Here is a 22,242-nt window from a genome sequence, read left to right as displayed (position 1 = left end):
TTAACAAGGCCATAAAAAAAGCAAACCAAGCACTAGGGTTTATTTCTAGAGGGATAGAATTGAAAAATATTGAAGTTATGCTAAACTTGTATCAAACCTTGGTTAGACCACACTTAGAGTATTGCGTACAATTCTGGTCGCCATATTATAAAAGGGATTTAGAGGCTCTGGAGAGGGTGCAGAGAAGATTTATAAGGATGATACCAGAAATGCGAGGATATACCTATCAGGAAAGGATGAACAGGCCGGGTCTCTCTTCTCGTCATAGAATGGTTACAGCACGGAAGAAGGCCATTCGGCCCATCCCGACTCTCAGCAAGTCTCACTCCGCTGCCCTTTCCCTCTAGCCCTGCGATTTGTTTTCCTTCAGATACTTATCCAACTCCCTTTTGAAAGATAAAATTGAGTCTGCCTCCACCACCCTTTCAGGCAGTGCATTCCAGATCATAACCACTCGCTGTGTAAAAAAGTTTTTTCTTCCATCACCTTTGGTTCTTTTGCCAATCACCTTAATCTGTGTCCTCTGGTTCTCAACCCTTCTGCCAATGAGGACAGTTTCTCTCCATCTACCCTGTCCAGACCACTCATGATTTTGAACACCTCTATCAAATCTCCTCTCAATCTTCTCTGCTCCAGGGAGAACAACCCCAGCTTCTCCAGTCTATCAACGTAACTGAAGTCCCTCATTCCTGGAATCATTCTCGTAAATCTCTTCTGCACCCTCTCCAAGGCCTTCACATCCTTCCTAAAGTGTGGTGCTCAGAATTGGACACAATACTCCAGTTGGGGCCTATATAGGCCCCAGCTGGAAGGCTGAGGGGTGACCTAATAGAGGTCTTTAAAATTATGAAAGGTTTTGATAGAGTGGATACAGAGAGAATGTTTCCACTTGTGGGGAGGAGCAAAACTAGAAGCCATCAATATAAGATAGCCACCAAGAAATCAAATAGGGAATTCAGAAGAAACTTCTTTGCCCAGAGAGTGGTGAGAATGCGGAACTACCACAGGGAGTGGTTGAAGCGAATAGTATAGATGCATTTAAGGGGAGGCTAGATAAGCATATGAGGGAGCAGGGAATAGAGGGTTATGCTGATAGAGTTAGATGAGGAAAGGCGGGAGGAGGCTCGAGTGAAGCATAAACGCTGGCGTGGACTGGTTGGGCCGAATGGCCTGTTTCTCTGTCGTATATCCTATGTAATTCTATTTAATCCTATGTAGGTGTATATTAGGCTTCAGACAGACATCTGGATCAGCACCCTTGGACACAGATGATCTGACATTCCAGTGACTGTTCCCACCTGCTACACCTAGCCTACTTACTCAACTCAGTGGACTCTGCTCTTGAATGGGAGGCAGCTAATTTTGACTAAAAGCCGACACCAGAGCAATGTTCCCTTTAAGCTGCGCGGCCGCACTCTGGAGCTCCCGTGCAGCCGGCACACCGGCTTTTAAATTGGGAAAAACCGTGCAGTTGAAAAAAAAATTAAAGGGAACATTGCATCAGAGTCAGGCTTTTCAAGAGAAACACATGCACTAAAATGTCAGTAAGGCAGCAAAGTGCTGTGATAAGGTTGTGAGAAGGAGACCACGGGGAGAAGAGGCTCTGCCCTGAACCTTAGGAGAGGGTGCCGAGGATTCATTTTGCTGAAGTAAGATGACCAACTGATGTGGGAAAGCATGGCGTGTCCTTTATGTTTTATTGTTATGCAAATATAAGTTGTACTGATTGAACAGATGATTGCTCTGTACATTTCACCTTAATATAAAATAAAGCCATGTAAATGATTCAAAACCAAGCCTTGGCTTATCTAGTGTTAATTTGTTTTGCCTTTGGAGAGGTTGTGTGAAAGGCATGAAGATCTGGTCCAGACGTAGGAGTAGTTTCACTGTTGCATTTGTGAGTCCCGCCATTGTACAAGTAGATATAGAACAGTGTGAGTCCACTCCCATAGAAGGAAGATGCTCAGACTGCTTACGGGAATGACTGCCATTACTGAACCCAATAAGCTACTGATACCAGACCCCAGTTACTAACAATTTTGTCTCTGTTAGCAGTATTCCTCTTTAACCCGCCGTCTCTGGAACTCTTTTTATATCCTTTTTGAAAATATGACTCACATCACTTTTTTTAATCGATGAATAAATAGCTTTGTATATTATGTATTGGAACAAAATGCCAGGTAAAATGAATGTAATTATCCCCTGGAATGTGGGTGTAGACCTGTTTAGCATGATTACTTGTATCAAGTATGCATTTTACAGGCTTGTAAAGTGGCCTTTATGTTGCAGTGCGGAAACACAGTATTCCAAATCAGAATGATAGAATGGCGCTATAACTGAGTTGAGCTGTCTTGGAAATATAGAATGTTGGGTGGGAAATCAATAGTATTTTGTTTGCTTTTTGTCTGTTTTCTTATGCTGTGACTGAAAGTCCACATTGTATGACAGTAAGATTTGTTTGCTGCTTTGAATTTGGCTGTTGTAGTCCAATCTATTATATCAGGATAAAAGGATCCCTTTTGGTATCTTTCTCAGTGATATGACGACTGAAACCACATACACTTAATGTGAGTTTTCTCTCCTTCCTCATGAGTGCGGTATTACTAAACAAAAAAGTTAGGATTTACATTTAGTTAACTCGGAAATCAATTCCTTCCGTTCAGTCAATCCCTCTCTCCCTCCAACCTGTTTCCAGGCCAATTTATGATGTACACAATGGACAGAAAGCCCACCCATCACTGTGCTATACACTGAAATGGAGACAGGCTACAGTTGGGTGGTATCATGTATTTGTACCCTGCTGTTGCTTCCCCACCAGTAAAGTGCTGGTGCAAGGATTACTAGTAGGAGGAGTACTAGACATTTTAGTAGGAGTATTAGTAGAACTAGTATTAACACTACTCCACTAGTAATTTTAAAAAGTACCTTCAATAATATATTTTATTTGCTATATATGGATGGTCGTCGTCGTTGTACGTGTCTTCACACTGTTCCCTTTGGGGAACTGTATGAAGTGGTGGAAGGATTTCTGGCCGCGTTTAACGCTCCTTCCATGACCGTAACCATCTTCATACCAGCCATTAGGGTGGTTAGTCCTATGGCGGGAGGGTTTTACAGGCTCCCACAACCCATACGAGGGGGGCCACCCACACCCACAGACGCAAGTATCCCGCTGGATGTCAACCCAGAATTTAGACCGGAGCTCCGACTCCACTTGCTGGGACTGTCTGGAGCGGGGTTCGAAACCCTACACCTTCTGGCCCAGCGGCGGGGATGCTACCGCTACGCCAAAGGCCCACTCCATGGATGGTGGTAAAGTTACAGTATTCCTAATGCCACTGTTATGATTCAGGCCTTTTCTCAAAGCTCTTTGCTTGTACTTGCCACAGAAAGCATATCCATAAGCAGACCCTCACATCCTATCAACCCAAACATAAGTTTATACTTGCAGTGAATGGGGTGTAGTCTGCCCTAGGTTATACGCCAGAAATAGTATTGGTGCCCACTGTATGCTAATCTCTCCCAACGGGTGAAGAAGCACCACAACAACAAACTATGTAACTCAGGTTAAAACTCCTAAATCAAATTTATTGTAAGATGTACATTTTTAGAAATTTCCTGGGACCAAAATAATAGTTCCAGAATTCTCATGGAGCCCTTTAACAAAGTCCTTATAACTGTCTTGGAAATCGGTAACATGGGCACTTAAAGCTCCACAGATTCTTGTCTTGCTGAAATGACTTGGTTCAAACAAGTGAACACAAGAAATGAGTATTTGCTGCTCAGATATATTTGCTCCGGTCAGCTTCTCAAACGTTAGAACCAGAGTATTTTCCTTACTAAGCAAGATTCTTTGAATAAACCCCAGATCCTTGCAGGCAAACAAGTTTTGCAATCAATTATATCTTGCAGGCAGATAAAGCACGAGCTACAAGCCTTCTCCTATCATTTCCTTGATTGCTAGATCAGTTGTTCTGGCTTGTTTTCTGCAAACAGCCTGAGTGGTGTATCAAACAGATTGCTGGCACACATGTGAGACGACAAGCATGCCTGTATTTATCATTTCAGAGATCAGGGTTAATTGCAGCTGCAACTGACTGCAAGTACAGGCAACTGACAGCCCAGTGGGACACTGGCTGTCTGCTAGTTGCAATATCACTAGCTAACTCTGGGTAGAATTTGTGTGCTTGATTTACCTACAGGCTCTCATGCCAGAAGGACAAAGATAAACCTAAAAGAAACAGCAGCAAGGCTTCCATTTGAAACATTTCAGTACCCTGGCCTCGCTGCAGTTTAAATGGAAATCTGTAACTCTGTTCTATTCCAAGTGCACCGTAATATATACCCAAGACAATACAGCCAGGAACTTGTGAAATAAAAAATGGAAATGCTGGATCCTTGGTAAAAGTTTACACCTGAAATGTTAGCTCCTCTTTCTTATGCAGTTGCTAATAGGTCTACTGTGCATTGCCAGCATTTTCTGTTCTTTATTTCAGATTTGCAAGGCTTGCAGTTTTCCTCTTGCCCAGCCTTGTAGTTCTGCTGTGCTACAAACCCATCACTTCCAGTCAATGGTCTTTAATTTTTACTTGTACTTCTTGCAATTTAGTATACTGTATTCGCTGCTCACAATGCGGTCCCCTCTACATTTGGGAAACCAAACGCAGATTAGGTGACCGCTTTGCGGAACACCTCCATTCAGTCCCAAGCTTCCGGTCGCCTGTCACTTTAATTCTCCGCTCCACTCCCACTCTGATCTCTCTGTCCTCGGCCTCTTACACTGTTCCAATGAAGCTCAGCGTAAGCTCGAGGAACAGCACCTCATCTTTCGATTAGGCACTCTACAGCCTTCTGGACTCAACATCGAGTTCAACAATTTCAGACTATAACCTCGGCCCCTATATATATATTTTTTCTTTTTTCTCTTTTTCTCTCCCACATGGCAGCTGTCGATGATTCTGCCATTGCCATTTCATTCTCATCTAGAGTCCCCTTTTGTTTCTTCACTTGTCCCATTACTATCTCCTTTTGCCTTGCACCATCATCCCTTTTGTCTTTTAATCTCTCCTGCCTTCCATCCTATCACAGACCTTCCCTTTGTTCTTTCCTCTCCTCCCCTGCCCCACACTTGCTTAAAAATGTGTTACTTCTCTAATCTTTTCCAGTTCTGACAAAGGGTCATCGACCTGAAACATTAACTCTGTTTCTCGCTCCACGATGCTGCCTGACCTGCTGAGTGTTTCCAGCATTTTCTGTTGTTATTTCAGATTTCCAGCATCCGCAGTATTTTGCTATTGTTTAGAGAAACAACAGCAACTAGCAGAAACCGTCAAAGCTGAAAAACCAGTCGAACGAGTCACCCAGCTCAGCAGTGGGGAGGATAATTGTTTAACAGCAAATTTTTGACACAGCAAATCAAGATACTGAAAGGTGGTCACTTACTGTTTGAACTCCCCCTGCCTGAATGAACCTAATGACAATTTATATATAAACAACAATACTCAGCCAGGGGATACAGGCTTGTACTGTAGCTAACTGTTACATCCAACCACAGCATCTTCAGCTCTACAAGCTAGAAAGAAAGAGTGGAGATTATTTCAGTCAGGACACAGACACTCCAATGTAGTTAACCGACTAATTTTTATTCAACAAGAATAATGTACAAACAATCTATTGTGCCAGGAATCTGGGACTAATTCTAGCTTTGTACTATAGCATTCAGTTGAATGCATGGCAGTACTCTCACTCAGTTATGTGTAGGCCTACTCCAAATCCTTAGTTACAACATGCTTTGCCAAGACTTACTGTGTGTATTTATCCCATCAACCTGCCAAACTCAGTGCACCAGCATACCCCTGTGTCCCATTTATCCTCCTAGAAGAACAAAGCAATTCCACCCAAATAACTACTCTTAAGTTGTGACTGATGTCTTCTTCCTGTTCCGTAATAGATTCTAGCACAACTGTCTGGCTCTGCCTTCAAAGCTCTTGCAGGGTCTTACCCTATCTATACAATCATAATGATACTGAACCCAGGTTTGAGCTGTGCACTAACACCAAGCAAAACTCTCTGGTTGATTGTCCTTAACCCTTAATCTAAATCCCCGCCATTGAAGTAATTCTATTTACTTCATTAGCGCTTGGCTTCACTCACCCTTGAATTTTCACCTGAGGAGTGTACAGTGTTCTAATACAACACTTCGTCCTAAAGACCCCATCATCCACGATCAGGGGTCATTTGAACATAACCCACTCGCCTGTCAATGAAGTCAATCGAAAGTAATATCTGTCTGGTTGTAAACAAGTGCCCAGGCAGGTTAGGTAACCTTAATTTCAACATTACATAAAGGAAACAATGTTGTGGTTGTAATACAATGTTGTGATTCTAAGTAATGGATAACTATCTGATTTCTGAAGTAGTTAGAATCCTTTGATTACATTACACCCTCATAACAGTAGTCGGCTGTTAATTCTATCTGCATTCTATTCTGGATTATCTTGCTGTAACTCAGTAATGCTTTAGATCCTCGATAAAACAGGGTAACTGCTTTTTGCAAAACAATAGATTTAAAAATGATTGATTTTTTTCCCCATACAGTATTTCAAACCAGCCTTGATGAAATCATTGACCAGTGTGCTGATATTTTGATGCTTTTCTTCAGGTCACTTAAATCAAAAGAACTGGGTGAAGAAATATCCGAGTTGCACTGGCCCTAAACAATCGCCCATCAATATCGATGATGGTTTTACTCAAGTAAACGTGAATTTTCGAAAGCTGCTGTTTGAAGGCTGGGAACGTGAATCCAGTGGAAATGCAGTCATTCACAATAATGGGAAAACAGGTGCAGCTTTCATTTTCTACTTCAATACATTGCATTATTTCCATGTAAAATATCACAGCTGCCTTTCAAGGTATTTGACCCTGTATTTGGGACTGACCTGTAACAGTTTAATTAGAATTAAGCTGTCTTTTACTTCTTCCTATTTCCATTTTCTTAGCATGCTTTGCTGCTGAAATGCATGACACTTAGCACTGTTCAAACATATACACCTGATGTCTGTTCTTAATATTTACGGCAGGCTATGTAATGACAACTGTCTTTATTCTTGATCGCCAGTGGAAATTAACCTGACAGATGAGTATTATATCAGTGGCGGTGGCATGAAATCTAGATACAAAGCGGGCAAGATAATGTTCCACTGGGGAAAGTGTAATGCATCGGATGGATCAGAACATACCATAGATGGACAAAAATTTCCTTTGGAGGTAATAGGAGCGCCTTGTGTTTGTACTTAATATTAGATTAACTCTTACTTAACAATGATTTTATAAGGAAAGCGGTGCCATACCCAAGACTCAACACATCCACATTGCATTTGAATGTTATCCATGAATTGAAAGAAATAAAAGAACTTCAATTTGTGTTGCACCTTACCAAGTCCTCAGGACATCCCAAAGCGCTTTACAACCAATGGATTATTTTTCAAGTGCAGGCACGGCTGTTATGTCAGCAAACATTTCCCATTGTTGTGCACTACCTTATTTGCAAATTTATTTTCCAGTTTGTTTGGGCTAGTTCCCTTTCTATTTCATTGAAATTGGCTCCCCCCCCCCCCCCCCCAACCCAGTCAGGCATCTTTATCTTTGACTGTTTCCTCTCCTTTTCAATTTTTAATTCAAACCTAATTATGTTCTGGTTACTGTCTCATAAGCGTTCCCCTACCCTTACATTACCTACTTGCTCCACCTCAATATCTGGAACTTGATCCAGCACTGCCACTTTCCTTCTGGACACAATATCGAGTTCAACAATTTCAGATCATAACCTCGGCCCCCATTACATTTTTACTTATTTTTTATCCACACCTTTGTTTTGGCCCTCCCCCCCCCCCTTTTTCTCTCTCCCACATGGCAGCTGTCTCCCATTCTGCCAGCGCATTTCACACCTAATCTAGAGCCGTCTTTTGTCTCCACTAGTCCTATCACCATCTCGTCTTGTTTTGAATACCTCTTAATGTCTCTTCACTTCTCTTTTGTTCTTTCCCAGCCTGGCCTTTCAACCTATTTCATTCCCTGTGCTTTTCCAGTCTTGACAAAGGGATTGACCTGAAACATTGACTCTATTTTCTCTCCACGGATGTTGCCTGGCCTGCTGAGTTTTTCCAGCATTTTCTGTTGTTATTTCGGATTTCCAGCATCTGCAGTATTTTGCTATCCTGCCACTTTCCTTGTTGGACTAAAAACTTACTGATCTAGAAACCTGTCCTGGACACATTGTAGAAATCCTTACCTTCTTTGCCATGTTTATTACTGTACCTTTGGATAATTAGAATCACCAATTATTATGGTTCTGTTGTTCTTGCATTGTCTTTCTAATTTGGCTACTTATCTCTTCTTCTACCTTCTTTCCACTGTCTGGCAGTCGATAATATACTCCCAACAGTCCCCTTCTTATTTGTTAACTCTGACCAAATAGATTCAGCTTTTGCACCACCCCCATGTCATCTTATGTTCTAGTGCTGTAATAGAATCTTTTTAACACTGCCACCCTTCTCTACTCTATCCCTCCTCAATATTTTGTAACCAGGAAGGTTCAGCTTACAGTCCCACCCTATATTAAGCCATATCTATCAGCGCTATTATATAATAATCTCCCATAGCAGTTTGTGCCTGTAGCTTACCAATTTTATTCACATTATTTGGTACATTTATGTACATACAAGTCAAACCACCCTCTGGCTGTTTGGCAATCATATTCATTTTAATCCCTCTTTATGATCTGTTTTTCTCTTTTCTCTTTTCTAAACTCCTTGTACCTTTATTCTCTCAGCAAGCACACCGATCCCAGCTTTGTTCAGGTGAAGCCCGGCTGTCCTGTACAAGCCACACCTGCTTCAGAACTGGTCCCAATGTCCTAGGAATCTTAGCCCTTCTCTCCTACACCATATCTCCAGCCACACATTTAACTCCCTTATCTTACTATTCTTATACTGGCTACCAAATGACATCACAAGTAATCCTTAAGTAACTCTTGAGGTCCTGCTGTTTAATCCATCTCCTAATTGCTGAAATTCCTTTTGCAGGACCCCAAATTTATTTCTTCCTATGTCATTGGTTCCAACGTGGACCACAATTTCCGGCTATTTCCCTTTCCTCCAAAATCTTCTGCACCTGCTCCGTAATATCCTTTACCTGATAACTGGGAGGCAACTCACCATTTGGGACCCTTGGTTGTCACTACAAAAGCACCTATCTATTCTGCTGACTACTGCCTTTCTATACATCTCTTCTCCCCCTGAGCAAACACTTTTTCTATGGTGCTGTGGTTTGGCTCATGTTTGTCCTCTTTGATGTCATTATCACTGGCACATAAAGAACCCATAAATCAATTGGAAAATTAAAAAAACAGCCAAAGGAAAACTGCATTTTCCAGTTTCTGTAGTTAAAAACAACAATTTACATTTTTATAGTGCATTTAACATAGTAAATCATTCCAAGGTGCTTAACAAGAGCGATATCAATAAAACCATTTTGGCAATGAGCCACAGAAAGAGATATCAGGACAGATGGCCAAAACCTTGGTCAAAGAGGTAGGTTTTAAGGAGCATCTTAAAAGAGGAGAGAGAGCTGGAGAGGGAGAGGTTTAGGGAGGTAATTCCAGAGCTTAGGGCCAAGGCAGCTGAAAGCACGGCCGCCAATGGTGGAGCGATTAAAATCGGGCTTGCACAAGAGGCCAGAATTGGATGAGCACAGAGATCTCAAAGACTTGTAGGGCTGGAAGAGTTACAGAGATAGGGAGAGCGAGGCCATCGAGGGATTTGAAAACAAGGATGAGGAATTTAAAATTGAGGCATTGTCGGACCGGGAGCCAGTGTAGGTCAGTAAGCACGGGGGTGATGGGTGAACGAGACTTTGAGCGAGTTAAGATACGGGCAGCAGAGTTTTTGATGAGCAGAAGTTTATGTAGGGTGGTGTTAGACCCGTGGTTCAGTGGATAAATAATCACACGGATGCTGTTCATTAACAAATAACAGGTCTTTACTGGAGGAGGGTAATCTCTAGACTGGGGTACAGAGGCATGCGCAAAGCTTATATACCGGTGTGATCACTGCCGGTACTACAGTATACAGGAGCTGTAAAAAGTAGTTCTGACTTAAAGGCACATACACTACAATTCCTCCCCTTTTAGATTAATAATACCCCCTTAATATTCAAATAACAATTACATTTTTACATGTACATTAAATAACAAAAGTCCATTTATAGATTCAGTCTTTGGGGTGGCTTCCTGACCCTTTCGGGATAGTGCCTTTCTGGAGGTTCTTGTTCTTGGTGCAGAGGCGATTCTGACCCCTTTTCATCGGGTAGTTCATCGGGTTCCACTGCTACTGGGTCTGAAGTAGATGCTACCGGTATGTCGGGTTCATCCCCAGGTACTCGAGACATGGGGTTGACGCGTTCCTGTGACGCTAAGATCTGATCGACGTGGCGTCTCACAATGTTCTCCCCGACATCCACTGTGTACATTAATGGCCCCTGCCTTGTACATATCGTTCCGGGTTGCCACTTCTCTGTTCGATAGTCATGGGCCAAGACTGGTTGCCCTACATTGAAGCTCCTTGTCGGCTTCTCATTGATGTGCTGGAATTGTTTGTCCTCAACATTTCTTCGCACATTTGGTCTGAGCAAGTCTAGACGAGATCTCAACCTTCGGTTAAAGAACATCATGGCCGGGGTCTGGTTGGTAACTGCATGTGCCGCATTTCGGTAGGCTAATAAGAAATTGTCCATCTTATGCTGTAGTGGAATTTCCTCGTCGCACATGGCCTTTATCGCCTTCTTAAAGGTTTGTACGAACCTCTCAGCCAATCCATTGGTGGCTGGATGATACGGGACGGATGTGTAATGCCTTACCCCATTCCTTTTCATGAATTTTTGGAACTCGTCGGACACAAACTGTGGTCCATTATCAGAGCAGATCTGCTCTGGCAAACCGTTTCTGGCAAATATGGTCTGTAGGACTGCAATCGTTTTCTCTGTAGTGGTTGAAGACATCTTTATCACCTCAGGCCACTTTGAATGGGCATCCACTGCTATTAAGAACATTGAGTCCATGAATGGACCAGCGAAATCAATGTGCACCCGTTGCCATGGAGAGGAGGGCCAGTCCCATGGGTGTAGAGGGGGCATGTGGTGGTGCATTTTGGACCTTCTGGCATCCTAAGCAGCTCTTAGTTGGTCTTCGATTTGTTGATCGATTCCCGGCCACCACACATAAGCCCTAGCAAGGCTTTTCATTTTCACTCCCCGCAGATGACCTTCATGTAGCTCATTTAGCACGCTCTCCCTTAACTTGGGTGGAATCACCACTCTGGATCCACACATCACTGTCCCCTGGCATACTGACAGCTGTTCTCTTCTGGATGAGAATGCTGGCAACAGTGAGTCGCCATGTGTTGGCCATCCCCTCACCATCAATTCATATACCCGTGACAGCGTCGGATCATTGCGGGTCTCCTCTATATCCGCGTTTGTTACTGGCAATCGTTCAATTATCGACAAATAAAATATCTCGATAGGGTCCACTGCTGGTGCTTCCTCCACAGTAGGCAGTGGCAGGCGCGATAGCCCATCAGCATTCCCATGCTGTTTCGTGCCTTTATATTCTATTTCATATTGATTCGCCCCTAGAAACAGGGACCATCTTTGTAACCGCTGTGCAGTCATTACTGGCACGCCCTTCTTAGGATTAAAGATGGAGACAAGTGGTTGGTGGTCAGTCAGCAAGGTGAACTTCTGCCCATGCAGATAGTGGTTGAATTTTTTTACTCCCCATACTAGGCTGAGGGCCTCCCTGTCAATCTGGGCATAGTTGCGCTCGGCTGAGGTTAGTGACCGAGACGCAAAGGTTACTGGCCTCTCCACCCCGTCTGGGAATTTGTGCGACAGCACCGCTCCAATGCCGTAGGGTGATGCATCACATGCCAAATGAATTGGTAGTGCTGGGTTGAAATGGGCCAACACCTCTTTTGATGTGATCAATTCTTTACACTTCTGGAAAGCTCGTCTACGTTCGTCATCCCACTCCATGGTACCCCTGTTTGCAGGACGGTGTTCAGCGGGTGTAATACCGTAGACAAATTTGGTAAGAACTTGTGGTAATAGTTTACCAGCCCGAGGAACGACCTCAGTTGTGACACATTTTCCGGTGCTGGAGCCTTGACTACTGCCTCAATCTTGTCAGGGGACTTATGTAACCCCTCTTCATTGATGACGTGGCTGCAATACGAGATCTGTTTCTGGAAAAACTCGCATTTGTGGCGATTAGCTCGTAGCCCATACTCCTTTAATCTGGTGAGCACCTTCTCCAAGTTAGCGAGGTGATCACTGTCATTTTCGCCCGTGACCAAGATGTCGTCCAAATAACACTGGGTCCCGGGAATCCCTTGCAGGACCTGATCCATCGCCCTTTGCCAGATAGCCGGAGCCGAGGCTACTCCAAACACCAGCCGGTTGTATTGATAGAGACCTTTGAGTGTTGATCATAAGGTAATGTTTCAAAGCTTCTTCTACCTCCATTTGCAAGTACGCCTGGGCTAGATCAATTTTAGTGGAGCGTTTACCACCAGATAGCGAGGCGAAAATATCCTCAATTCGTGGAAGCGGATATTGCACCGTGTGAAGGACTGGGTTCACTGTCACCTTAAAATCTCCACAGATGCGGACCTTCTTTGGTTCCCCAGGCGTATTACTCAACAACCTCTTCATTACAGGAACGATGGGTGTAGCCCACTTGCTCCAGTCCACTTTGGACAGTACTCCTGAACGTTCCAACGCTTCCTGCTCTGCTTCAACAGCTGGTCTGATCGCATAAGGCACTGGTCTGGCCTTCAGAAACTTAGGGCTTGCATTTTCCTCTATTTTAATTGTTGCTGTTATTCCTTTTAGTGTTCCTAGTCCCTCCTGGAACATTCTTTTGTGTCAGTTAGCATTTTTGACAGTCGTCCAGGTGTGACGTCGTCCTCCTTTTTGGCCTCAACCTTCAGTGCCTGTATGGAATGCCAATCTAATTGTATCTTCCGGATCCATTCACGTCCTAGCAGCGGTGGTCCTCCATTTGGCAATACATATATATCCATTTTAGGTATTTCCTGGCCTTTATATGTCACTTTCACCCTTATTTTTCCTTTGGGGTAGACTTTTTGCCCCATATACGTCTTCAAGACAATCTCTGTAGCTTTCAAGGGTATGTGTGAAAATAGCCGCTTGTAGTCTCTTTGATTTATGACTGTTAGAGCTGACCCTGTGTCCAATTCCATTTCCACTTGGACTCCGTCTATCTTGAGTGTAACCCAGATAGTCTGGTGATCCTCCATTTCGGTTACATTATGTAGTTTCAGACAACCCAGCTCCTTGCTTCCGGAGCCTGTGTCACTTTTCTGTTCATCTGAACCACTGTCCATCACCTGGTGTACCTTTTTGTACTTCTCCTGTGGAGATTTCTTACTGTTGGTTTTCTTCCCAGACCTGCAGACTCTTGCTATGTGTCCTGCTTTCCCACACTGTCTGCACACTTGGTCCTTGAACCAACAATCTTTCTGGTCATGTGTTGTTCTGCCGCAGCGATAGCACTTCCCTGTTCCATAGGTCATTTCGTTGGTGCCATATTCTTGCGGTCTCCGTTGTATCTCTGCAGCACCCCTTGTGGCTGCTTCGTGTGATACTGCCATACTGAAAGCTTTGTCCAGCGTAAGGTCCTTTTCTGATAGAAGTCGTTTCTGGGTTCCTTCACTTTGTAGCCCACACACAAACTTGTCCCTTAACGTGTCTGCTCGTCCCGTTCCAAACTGGCAGTATTTCGATAGCTTGCACAGTTCCGTTAGGTACTCAGCATTGCTTTCGTCTTTGTGTTGGTTCCTTTTATGGAACTTAAATCGTTCTGCTATCAGCAGCGGTGTGGGGTTTAAGTGGTCCTGTAGGATTTCTACTATGCTTTCAAAATTCTTGTTTACCGGCTTCTCTGGGGTTATTAGATTTCGCTGTAACCCATAAGTTTTTGCACCCATGGAATTTAACAGAACCAGTGCTTTATTAGCATCTGGCACTTCATTCGCCCTGCAGTACACCTCAATACGTTCCACATATGTCGCCCAATCTTCGACTTCATTGTCGAACGTAGAGATACTGCCAATCTTCGGCACCCTTGATTGTGCGTTAACTATCACCAATGGCACCTCCCGCGCTTCCCTTCTTCTCCGCTGGCACAAAATGGCATCTCCCGCGCTTTCCTTCCTTCCCGCGCTTGCCCTTCTTCTCCGCTGCGGCTTCTCAAAATGGCGTCTCCCATGCTCTTCCTTCTTCTCCGTGGCTCAATGGCATCTCCCGCGCTCTCCCTGCTTCTCCGCGGCTCAATGGCATCTCCCGCGCTCTCCCTGCTTCTCCGCGGCTCAATGGCGTCTCCCGCGCTCTCTCTGCTTCTCCGCGGCTCAATGGCGTCTCCCCTTGCTTCGCCCCGCGGACCCTGATCAGCCTGTGATCCCTGGCTGTGCTCTGCGCATTCTTCTCTTGATATTTGTCGACGCCGCTCAGTCTAGAACCCGACTGTTTCTTACCCTCTCTCTCTCTCCGGTTTGCAGTATTTTTCCTCAACGCCGCTCGGTGTTCAACCCCCGGCTGCGCCTTGAGCTCTTCACCCTCTGTCTTACCCCGTCGACGCTGCTCGGCTCTCTCTCTGCCGTCAGTCGGCTCCAGCCGCTGCTGCTCGGGAAGGGTCTGCTCTGGACCTGTCGTCGGTCTCTTACTGCTCGTTGTGGCTGGGGAACCAAGCCCGGCTCTCCACAGCCTCCCCAGCGAAGTTGGACCTCTGCCTGACTGCTGGGCGGTTGCTCGTGGTCGACGCCCGTGTTCCTGGCCTCGACTTTAAAAAAAAAAAAAATTATGTTGCAGTTAGATTCGAATCGACACTCGTCGCCACTGTTAGACCCGTGGTTCAGTGGATAAATAATCACACGGATGCTGTACATTAACAAATAACAGGTCTTTACTGGAGGAGGGTAATCCCTAGACTGGGGTACAGAGGCATGCGCAAAGCTTATATACCGGTGTGGTCACTGCCGGTACTACAGTATACAGGAGCTGTAAAAAGTAGTTCTGACTTAAAGGCACATACACTACAGGTGGAAGATGGGAGGTCGGCCAAGAGAGCATTGGAATATTCAAGTCTAGAGGTAACAACTACATGGGTGAGGGTTTCAGCAGCTGATGAGCTAAGGCTGAGGTAACCTGAGTTAAGTAAGCAACAACATAGATTCATTCAATATATTAACTGTGGATGCCTTACCTCTTCCGATTCTATATCATCACTACTTTAGTTGGTATCAAGCAATGTATGCTGCCTCCAGTCTATTTGTCCTATCAGAGGACCCTTCCTCCCAAGAGATCTTATTGAAGAATACATCCTCACTTTTAGTGACATCATGATCTCCCTTCCTATGGTTCAAAACAACACTTTTACCTCATTCCCTTCATAAGCAATCCTTTATACCGCATGACGGCCCTTGAGCTGCAGATGGACTCACTTTGGAGCATCCACGATTCTGAGAGGGGTGTGGATAGCACATTTAGTGAGTTGGTCACACCGCAGGTTAAGGCCAGCGTAGACAGTACATGGGTGACCAAAAGGCAGAGCAAGGGCAGGAAGGTAGTGCAGAAATCCCCTGGGGTTGTCTCCCTTAGCAACAGGTTCACCGCCTTAGGTACTGTTGTCGGGGGGGGTGACACATCGGGGGAAGGCACCAGCAGCCAGGCTCATGGCACCATGACTGGCTCTGTTGCAAAGAAGGGAGGGAAAAAGAGTGGCAGGGCTATAGTAATAGGGGATTCGATTGTAAGGGGAATAGATAGGGGTTTCTGTGGTCGCGACCGAGACTCCAGGATGGTATGTTGCCTCCCTGGTGCAAGGGTCAAGGATGTCTCGGCGCGGGTGCAGAACATTCTGGAGGGGGAGGGGGAACAGCCAGTTGTCGTGATACATGTTGGTACCAACGACGTAGCTAAAAAAAGGGAAGAGGTCCTACAAGTAGAATTTCGGGAGTTAGGAGCCAAGCTAAAAAGTAGGACCTCGAAGGTAGTAATCTCTGGATTACTACCAGTGCCACGTGCTAGTAAGAGTACAGAGAACAGGATAGTTAGGCTAAATACGTGGCTTGAGCAGTGGTGTAAGAGGGAGGGTTTTAAATTTTTGAGGCATTGGAACCAGTTTTGTGGTAGGTGTGACCTATACAAAAGGGACGGTCTACACCTGTGCAGAGATGGAACTGATGTTCTCGGGGTAATTTTTGATAAAGCAGTTCGGGAGCATTTAAACTAGTATGGCAGGGGGCTAGAAACCTATGTAGTGAAATAGAGGAAAGTGAAAGGCAGACAGAAATAAATGATAAAAGGGTGAGGAACAAAAAACAAAGGGCCAAACTAATTCATAAAAAATGTGAGCATAAAAAAAGCCTGAGGGTTTTATACCTTAATGCGAGAAGCATCAGGAACAAGGTAGATGAATTAGCTGTGGAAATAGAGGTTAATAATTATGACCTAATTGGGATTACGGAAACATGGTTGCAGGGTGAGCAGGGCTGGGAGCTTAACATACAGGGGTATTCAGTATTTAGGAAGGATCGACAAAAAAGAAAGGGAGGAGGGGTAGCATTGCTAGTAAAAGAGGGGATAAATGCAATTGAAAGGAAGGATATTAACTCAGTTAATACAGAATCTATATGGGTGGAGCTAAGAAATAGCGAGGGGCGAAAAACATTAATAGGAGTGGTATATAGGCCTCCAAATAGTAAAATAGAGGTTAGGGAGGGCATCACGAGGGAAATTAGAGAAGCGTGCAATAAGAGCACAGCTGTCATCATAGGTGACTTTAACTTACATATAGATTGGACTAGCCTAATCAGTAAAAATAATGAGGAGGAGGAATTCCTTGAGTGTTTGAGGGATGGTTATCTGGATCAATATGTCGAGGAGCCAACTCGGGAGCAGGCTATATTGGACTGGGTGCTGTGCAATGAGAAGGGACTAGTCAGTAATCTTGTTGTACGGGGACCCTTGGGTCAGAGCGATCATAACATGATCGATTTCTCACTCGAAATGGAGAGCGAAGAAATTGACTCAGAGACTAAGGTCCTGAATTTAAACAAGGGGAATTATGATGCCATGAGACGGGAACTGAGTAGGTCTGATTGGACAACGTTCCTGGGAGGACTGGAGGTAGATAAACAATGGCAAACATTTAAAGATAGAATGACAAAATTGCAAAAATTGTTTATACCAATCTGGCATAAAAGGAAATCTAAAAAGGTGACTCAACCGTGGATAACAGGGGAAATTAGAGACAGCATAAAATCCAAAGATAGGGCGTATAAAATAGCCAAAAAAAGCGCCAGAGCGGAAGATTGGGAACAGTTTAAGATAGAGCAAAGGAGGGCAAAGGGCATAATCAAGAGGGGCAAAATAGCTTACGAAAACAAGCTGGCGGAAAATATAAAAACTAACTCCAAAAGCTTTTATAAGTATATCAAAAGGAAAAGACTGGTGAAAACCAAAGTTGGTCCATTGCAGTCAGATACGGGGGAATATATAATGGGAAATAAGGAAATGGCAGATCAACTAAATGCATACTTTGGGTCAGTCTTTACGAAGGAAGACACAAAAAACCTCCCTGGGATATCGGGAAAAATAGGGACATTGGCAAAGGAGGAACTGACGCAAATCAATATCTCTAAGGATATGGTGTTAAGGAAGCTAAAGGGATTGAAGGTGGACAAATCCCCAGGGCCTGATAACATGCATCCTAGGGTACTGAAGGAGGTGGCCCTAGAGATAGCGGATGCACTAAGGATGATTTTTCAGAATTCATTAGACTCGGGAACAGTGCCGATGGATTGGAGGGTAGCTAACGTTACCCCACTATTCAAAAAGGGGGGTAGGGAAAAAGCAGGTAATTACAGACCTGTAAGCCTTACATCAGTTGTGGGCAAAATGCTGGAGTCCATCATTAAGGATGAAATAGCGGAGCACTTAGCAAATGGGGACAGGATAGGACAGAGTCAACATGGATTTACAAAGGGTAAATCGTGCTTGACTAATCTATTGGAATTTTTTGAGGGAGTAACTGGTAGAATAGATGGGGGAGAGCCAGTAGATGTGGTGTACCTGGACTTCCAAAAGGCCTTCGATAAGGTCCCACATAAAAGATTAGCATGGAAAATTGAGGCTCATGGGATAAAGGGGAAAGTTTTGGCGTGGATAGGGAACTGGCTGTCAGATAGAAAACAGAGAGTTGGAATAAACGGCTCATTTTCTGAATGGCAGGCAGTAACAAGTGGGGTACCACAGGGATCTGTCCTGGGCCCCCAGCTGTTCACAATTTACATTAATGACCTGGATCAGGGAGTCGGATGCAGCATTTCCAAATTTGCAGACGACACTAAACTAGGAGGGGGGGTGGGCTCAGAGGAAGAGACCAGGAAGCTCCAGAGCGATTTGGACAGACTGGGCGATTGGGCGGATAAATGGCAGATGCACTATAATGTGGACAAGTGCGAAGTTATCCACCTTGGGTGCAGGAACGGGAGGGCAAATTATTATTTAAATGGCAATAGATTGGGAGAGGGGGAAGTACAGAGAGACCTGGGTGTTCTTGTACACCAGTCACTGAAGGCGAGCATGCAGGTGCAACAGGCGGTCAAGAAGGCAAACGGTATGCTGGCCTTCATAGCAAAAGGGTTAGAATACAGGAACAGGGATACCTTGCTGCAGCTGTACAGGGCACTGGTGAGACCACACCTCGAGTACTGTGTACAGTTTTGGTCGCCTCATCTGAGGAAGGATGTTCTTGCCATGGAGGGGGTGCAGCGGCGATTCACCAGGCTGATACCAGGAATGGCGGGAATGACCTATGAGGAGAGACTATGTAGTTTAGGGATGTACACACTGGAGTTTAGAAGATTGAGAGGGGACCTCATAGAAGTGTATAAAATTCTGACAGGTCTAGACAGACTGGATGCAGAAGGAATGTTTCCCTTGGCGGGTGAGAACAGAACTAGAGGACATAATTTAAGGATAAGGGCTAAACCATTTAGGACAGAGATGAGGGGGAATTTCTTCACTCAGAGAGTGGTGAACCTGTGGAACTCATTGCCACAGAGGGCAGTGTACGCCAGCTCATTAAATATATTTAAGAGGGAATTAGATATATTTCTACGGGCAAAAGGGGTTAAGGGTTACGGAGAGAAGGCGGGGACGGGATACTGAATTAAAGGATCAGCCATGATCTCATCGAATGGCGGAGCAGGCACGAAGGGCCGAATGGCCTACTCCTGCTCCTATCTTCTATGTAAAAAAAAAAAAAAAAAGGCCAAGTGCTAAGATATCTCAAGAGGCCTGACCCTAATTCGCCAGAAAGCCCGTTAATTCTAGATCCATTACCATTTTCCGTGGCAGATAAAGTTGCTTCTGTTTTTCCAAGTGAGAATGAGAGTTCTGAGTCATAACTCAGGTCCTCAGGGACCCATGCCTTAAACTGGTTTAAAAAAGACATTGGCACATTTTAAGATGGAAATAGAATTTGTGGCTCTCTGTCCCAGACTAAACTGGAGCCTTACTATCAATCTTTTCTGTTGGATAAATCAGCCTGAAAATATACTGAATGACTCTGGTCATTGAAGCAGAAAATTCTTACTTTGTTTCTGAGAAACTAGATGAATCCCACTTCACTGGTTAAACAAAGGTTGAATCCAGGTTCAATGGGCTAAACTGTTGTGCTATAGGGAATGGACATAAAACAATGAATTGCATGTAGGTGCTACTTTCTTAAACGCATCCAAATTTGGTCTGGTTTAGGGCAAAATTCATTTTTCTAAATTCAGTTATCAAAGTTTTTAAAATTCAGATTTCAAAAGAGGTTCAGAACCCAACCTTTATTCACATTAACTGTAGTCACTTTCTTCAGTTCTGTATTCACTAGAGTTTAGGAGAATGAGAGGGGATCTCATTGAAACAGATAAAATTCTGACAGGGCTAGACAGACTGGTTGCAGGGAGGATGTTTCCCCTGGCTGGGGGGTCTAGAACGAGGGGTCATAGTCTCAGGATACGAAGTAGGACATTTAGGACTGAGATGAGGAGAAATCTCTTCACTCAGAGGGTGGTGAACCTGTGGACTTCTCAACCACAGAAGGCTGTGGAGGCCAAGTCACTGAATATATTTAAGAAGGAGATAGATTTCTAGACATAAAAGGCATCAAGGGGTATGGGGAGAGAGTGGGAATATGGTATTGAGATAGAGGATCAGCCATGATCATGTTGAATGGCAGAGCAAGCTCGAAGGGCCGAATGGCCTACTCCTGCTCCTATTTTTCAATGGTTTCTATGTTTCTGAAGGTCAAATGTCAAAAAACATATTGCATTTTATGATTTTGTTTCATTTTCATTTTTAGGGAATATTTGCTCAGCCCCATCCTGCTTACTGGATCATTTTGATTTCCATTTACAACACTAGGCATTCTTTATTGTGTTGGGTAGCCAGTTTGGTGTTGAATTATCTGGTGCTCCCTGGGAATTTAGTTTGAATTACCCAAATTCATTTCACTTTGAGCCTTCCAGCCAGCAGAGAGAAAGGAAACTTTCAACCCATCGTTCTGACCTGGGCTAAATTCTAATCCAGTTCCCTGAGATGATAGGACATTGTTCTAATTCACAGCATCCATCTGTTTCCTATATGCGTGTAATGTACTTATTTATGCAGGTAATTAAAAGTTGCTGTAATAGTAAGGAAGTGTATTTATATATGAATGATAAAATTAGATATTGCATAATAGAATTGTGCATAAACTGTGAAATAAAATAGATACATGATGCATCTTTTGGTACCTAAAACCATAACTAATGTTTGTTCTATGCACAAAAGATGAGAATAGTAATTGGTTTCTATAAATGTGTTTTCAGATGCAGATCTTCTGCTTTGAGTCAAATCTTTTTAAAAGTTTTGATGATGCAGTGCAAGGACAAGGCAGTCTGAAAGCTCTGTCTGTTTTATTTGAGGTAATTAAGTTTTAATGCAAGCACTATTTGAGTAAAATCATTGATCCTTTCTTTAGAATGCTGTGTTGCTTTAAACCCTGTTGTGCATGGTGTAAGGTTAATATTTATTTTCCATTTTCTTCAGATCTGCCCCACATCTCTGAATGTTGGTATCAAATCTTTAATTAGATGCAAGGGTGCAAACACTAGAGGGTAAATTTTACAAATGTGCACTCCCTTGTTCATTGGGAGCACATAGAGAATTAACAGATGGTAAATTGGGGGGCACCGTGCGTGCAAATTGCCAATATGTGCCCACTGCGGGCACAGCGCCATACAGGAAATACAAATTCATAAAATATACTTTTATCCAAAAAAAGAAGTTTGTTCATGGGTGTGAATTGTTTACATTTACACCAACTTGTCGCCCTATTTTAGAGCTGAAAATTGGGACTATTGTCTCCTGTGAAATTCCCTATTTTGGGGAGCGGTGCACTCATTCTACTCTCTCATATTCATTCCTTCCCAGGACCTCAACTCTGATCAATTTCCTACTTCCCAGTGATTTCTCCCTTTTTACGATTTACAGGTTCTGAAGCCTAAGCTTAGAATGGCCTGGTCAATATTTGTTGATTTACTTCCTCTTCTCGCTTGAACTTTTCAACCTTGCACTTTGGACCTTAAGAATAAAGTTTCTTAATTTTTAAAAATAGCGTAAGGACATGATGGAATTTTTTTTTCCTGGAGAAACTGAAATGCAATTGAGCCTTCAAAGGATCAGAGTGCAACACCTGAATGCTTTAGATGTCAAAAGCTGTGTCCAAATCTGTATTTATCTTCTCCTTGATAGGCCGTATGTTTTTCCTTTTCAGATTTGAACAACATAGGGCATATTTTCTGATTGGTTACATCAGATTGACGGGGGCAAAATGTACATGACCAATCAGAAATGGGTGGCGATATGTTGCACCAGATTTCCACCATTTAGGTATTTGGTAGACTTTGCATTGGCACCAGAAACACCCACCAGTTTGCAGTTCATTTAATTAAAATTAAGCCCCAATAATGTCAATAATCCTGTTTACAGAAGTGCATTTAAAGATTTTATAAAGACAAGGATTTGTAGTTGTGTTTTGAGGCTATTTCTGAATCTTTTTCTTTTTTT

At 43.7% G+C, this 22,242-nt stretch overlaps 1 protein-coding gene across 2 annotated transcripts in view; it reads left to right on the top strand.

The window, feature by feature from the left end:
- Window positions 1-22,242, top strand: part of ptprz1a (protein tyrosine phosphatase receptor type Z1a) — a 346,830-nt gene that overhangs the window by 180,377 nt on the left and 144,211 nt on the right. For both annotated transcript variants that reach the window (XM_086008797.1, XM_086008795.1), the window contains exons 3-5: window positions 6,662-6,841; window positions 7,118-7,266; window positions 21,003-21,098. In XM_086008797.1, coding sequence (XP_085864923.1) covers window positions 6,662-6,841; window positions 7,118-7,266; window positions 21,003-21,098 — 425 coding nt within the window. The remainder of the gene's footprint in view (window positions 1-6,661; window positions 6,842-7,117; window positions 7,267-21,002; window positions 21,099-22,242) is intronic.

This window comes from Somniosus microcephalus, chromosome 16 (genome assembly GCF_052327205.1).
Source record: "Somniosus microcephalus isolate GS21.2 chromosome 16, FLI_Smic_1.0, whole genome shotgun sequence".
Classification (NCBI taxonomy): Eukaryota; Metazoa; Chordata; class Chondrichthyes; order Squaliformes; family Somniosidae; genus Somniosus; species Somniosus microcephalus.
Note: the sequence above shows the minus strand (reverse complement) of the source record. Positions and strands in the feature narration are given on the sequence as shown.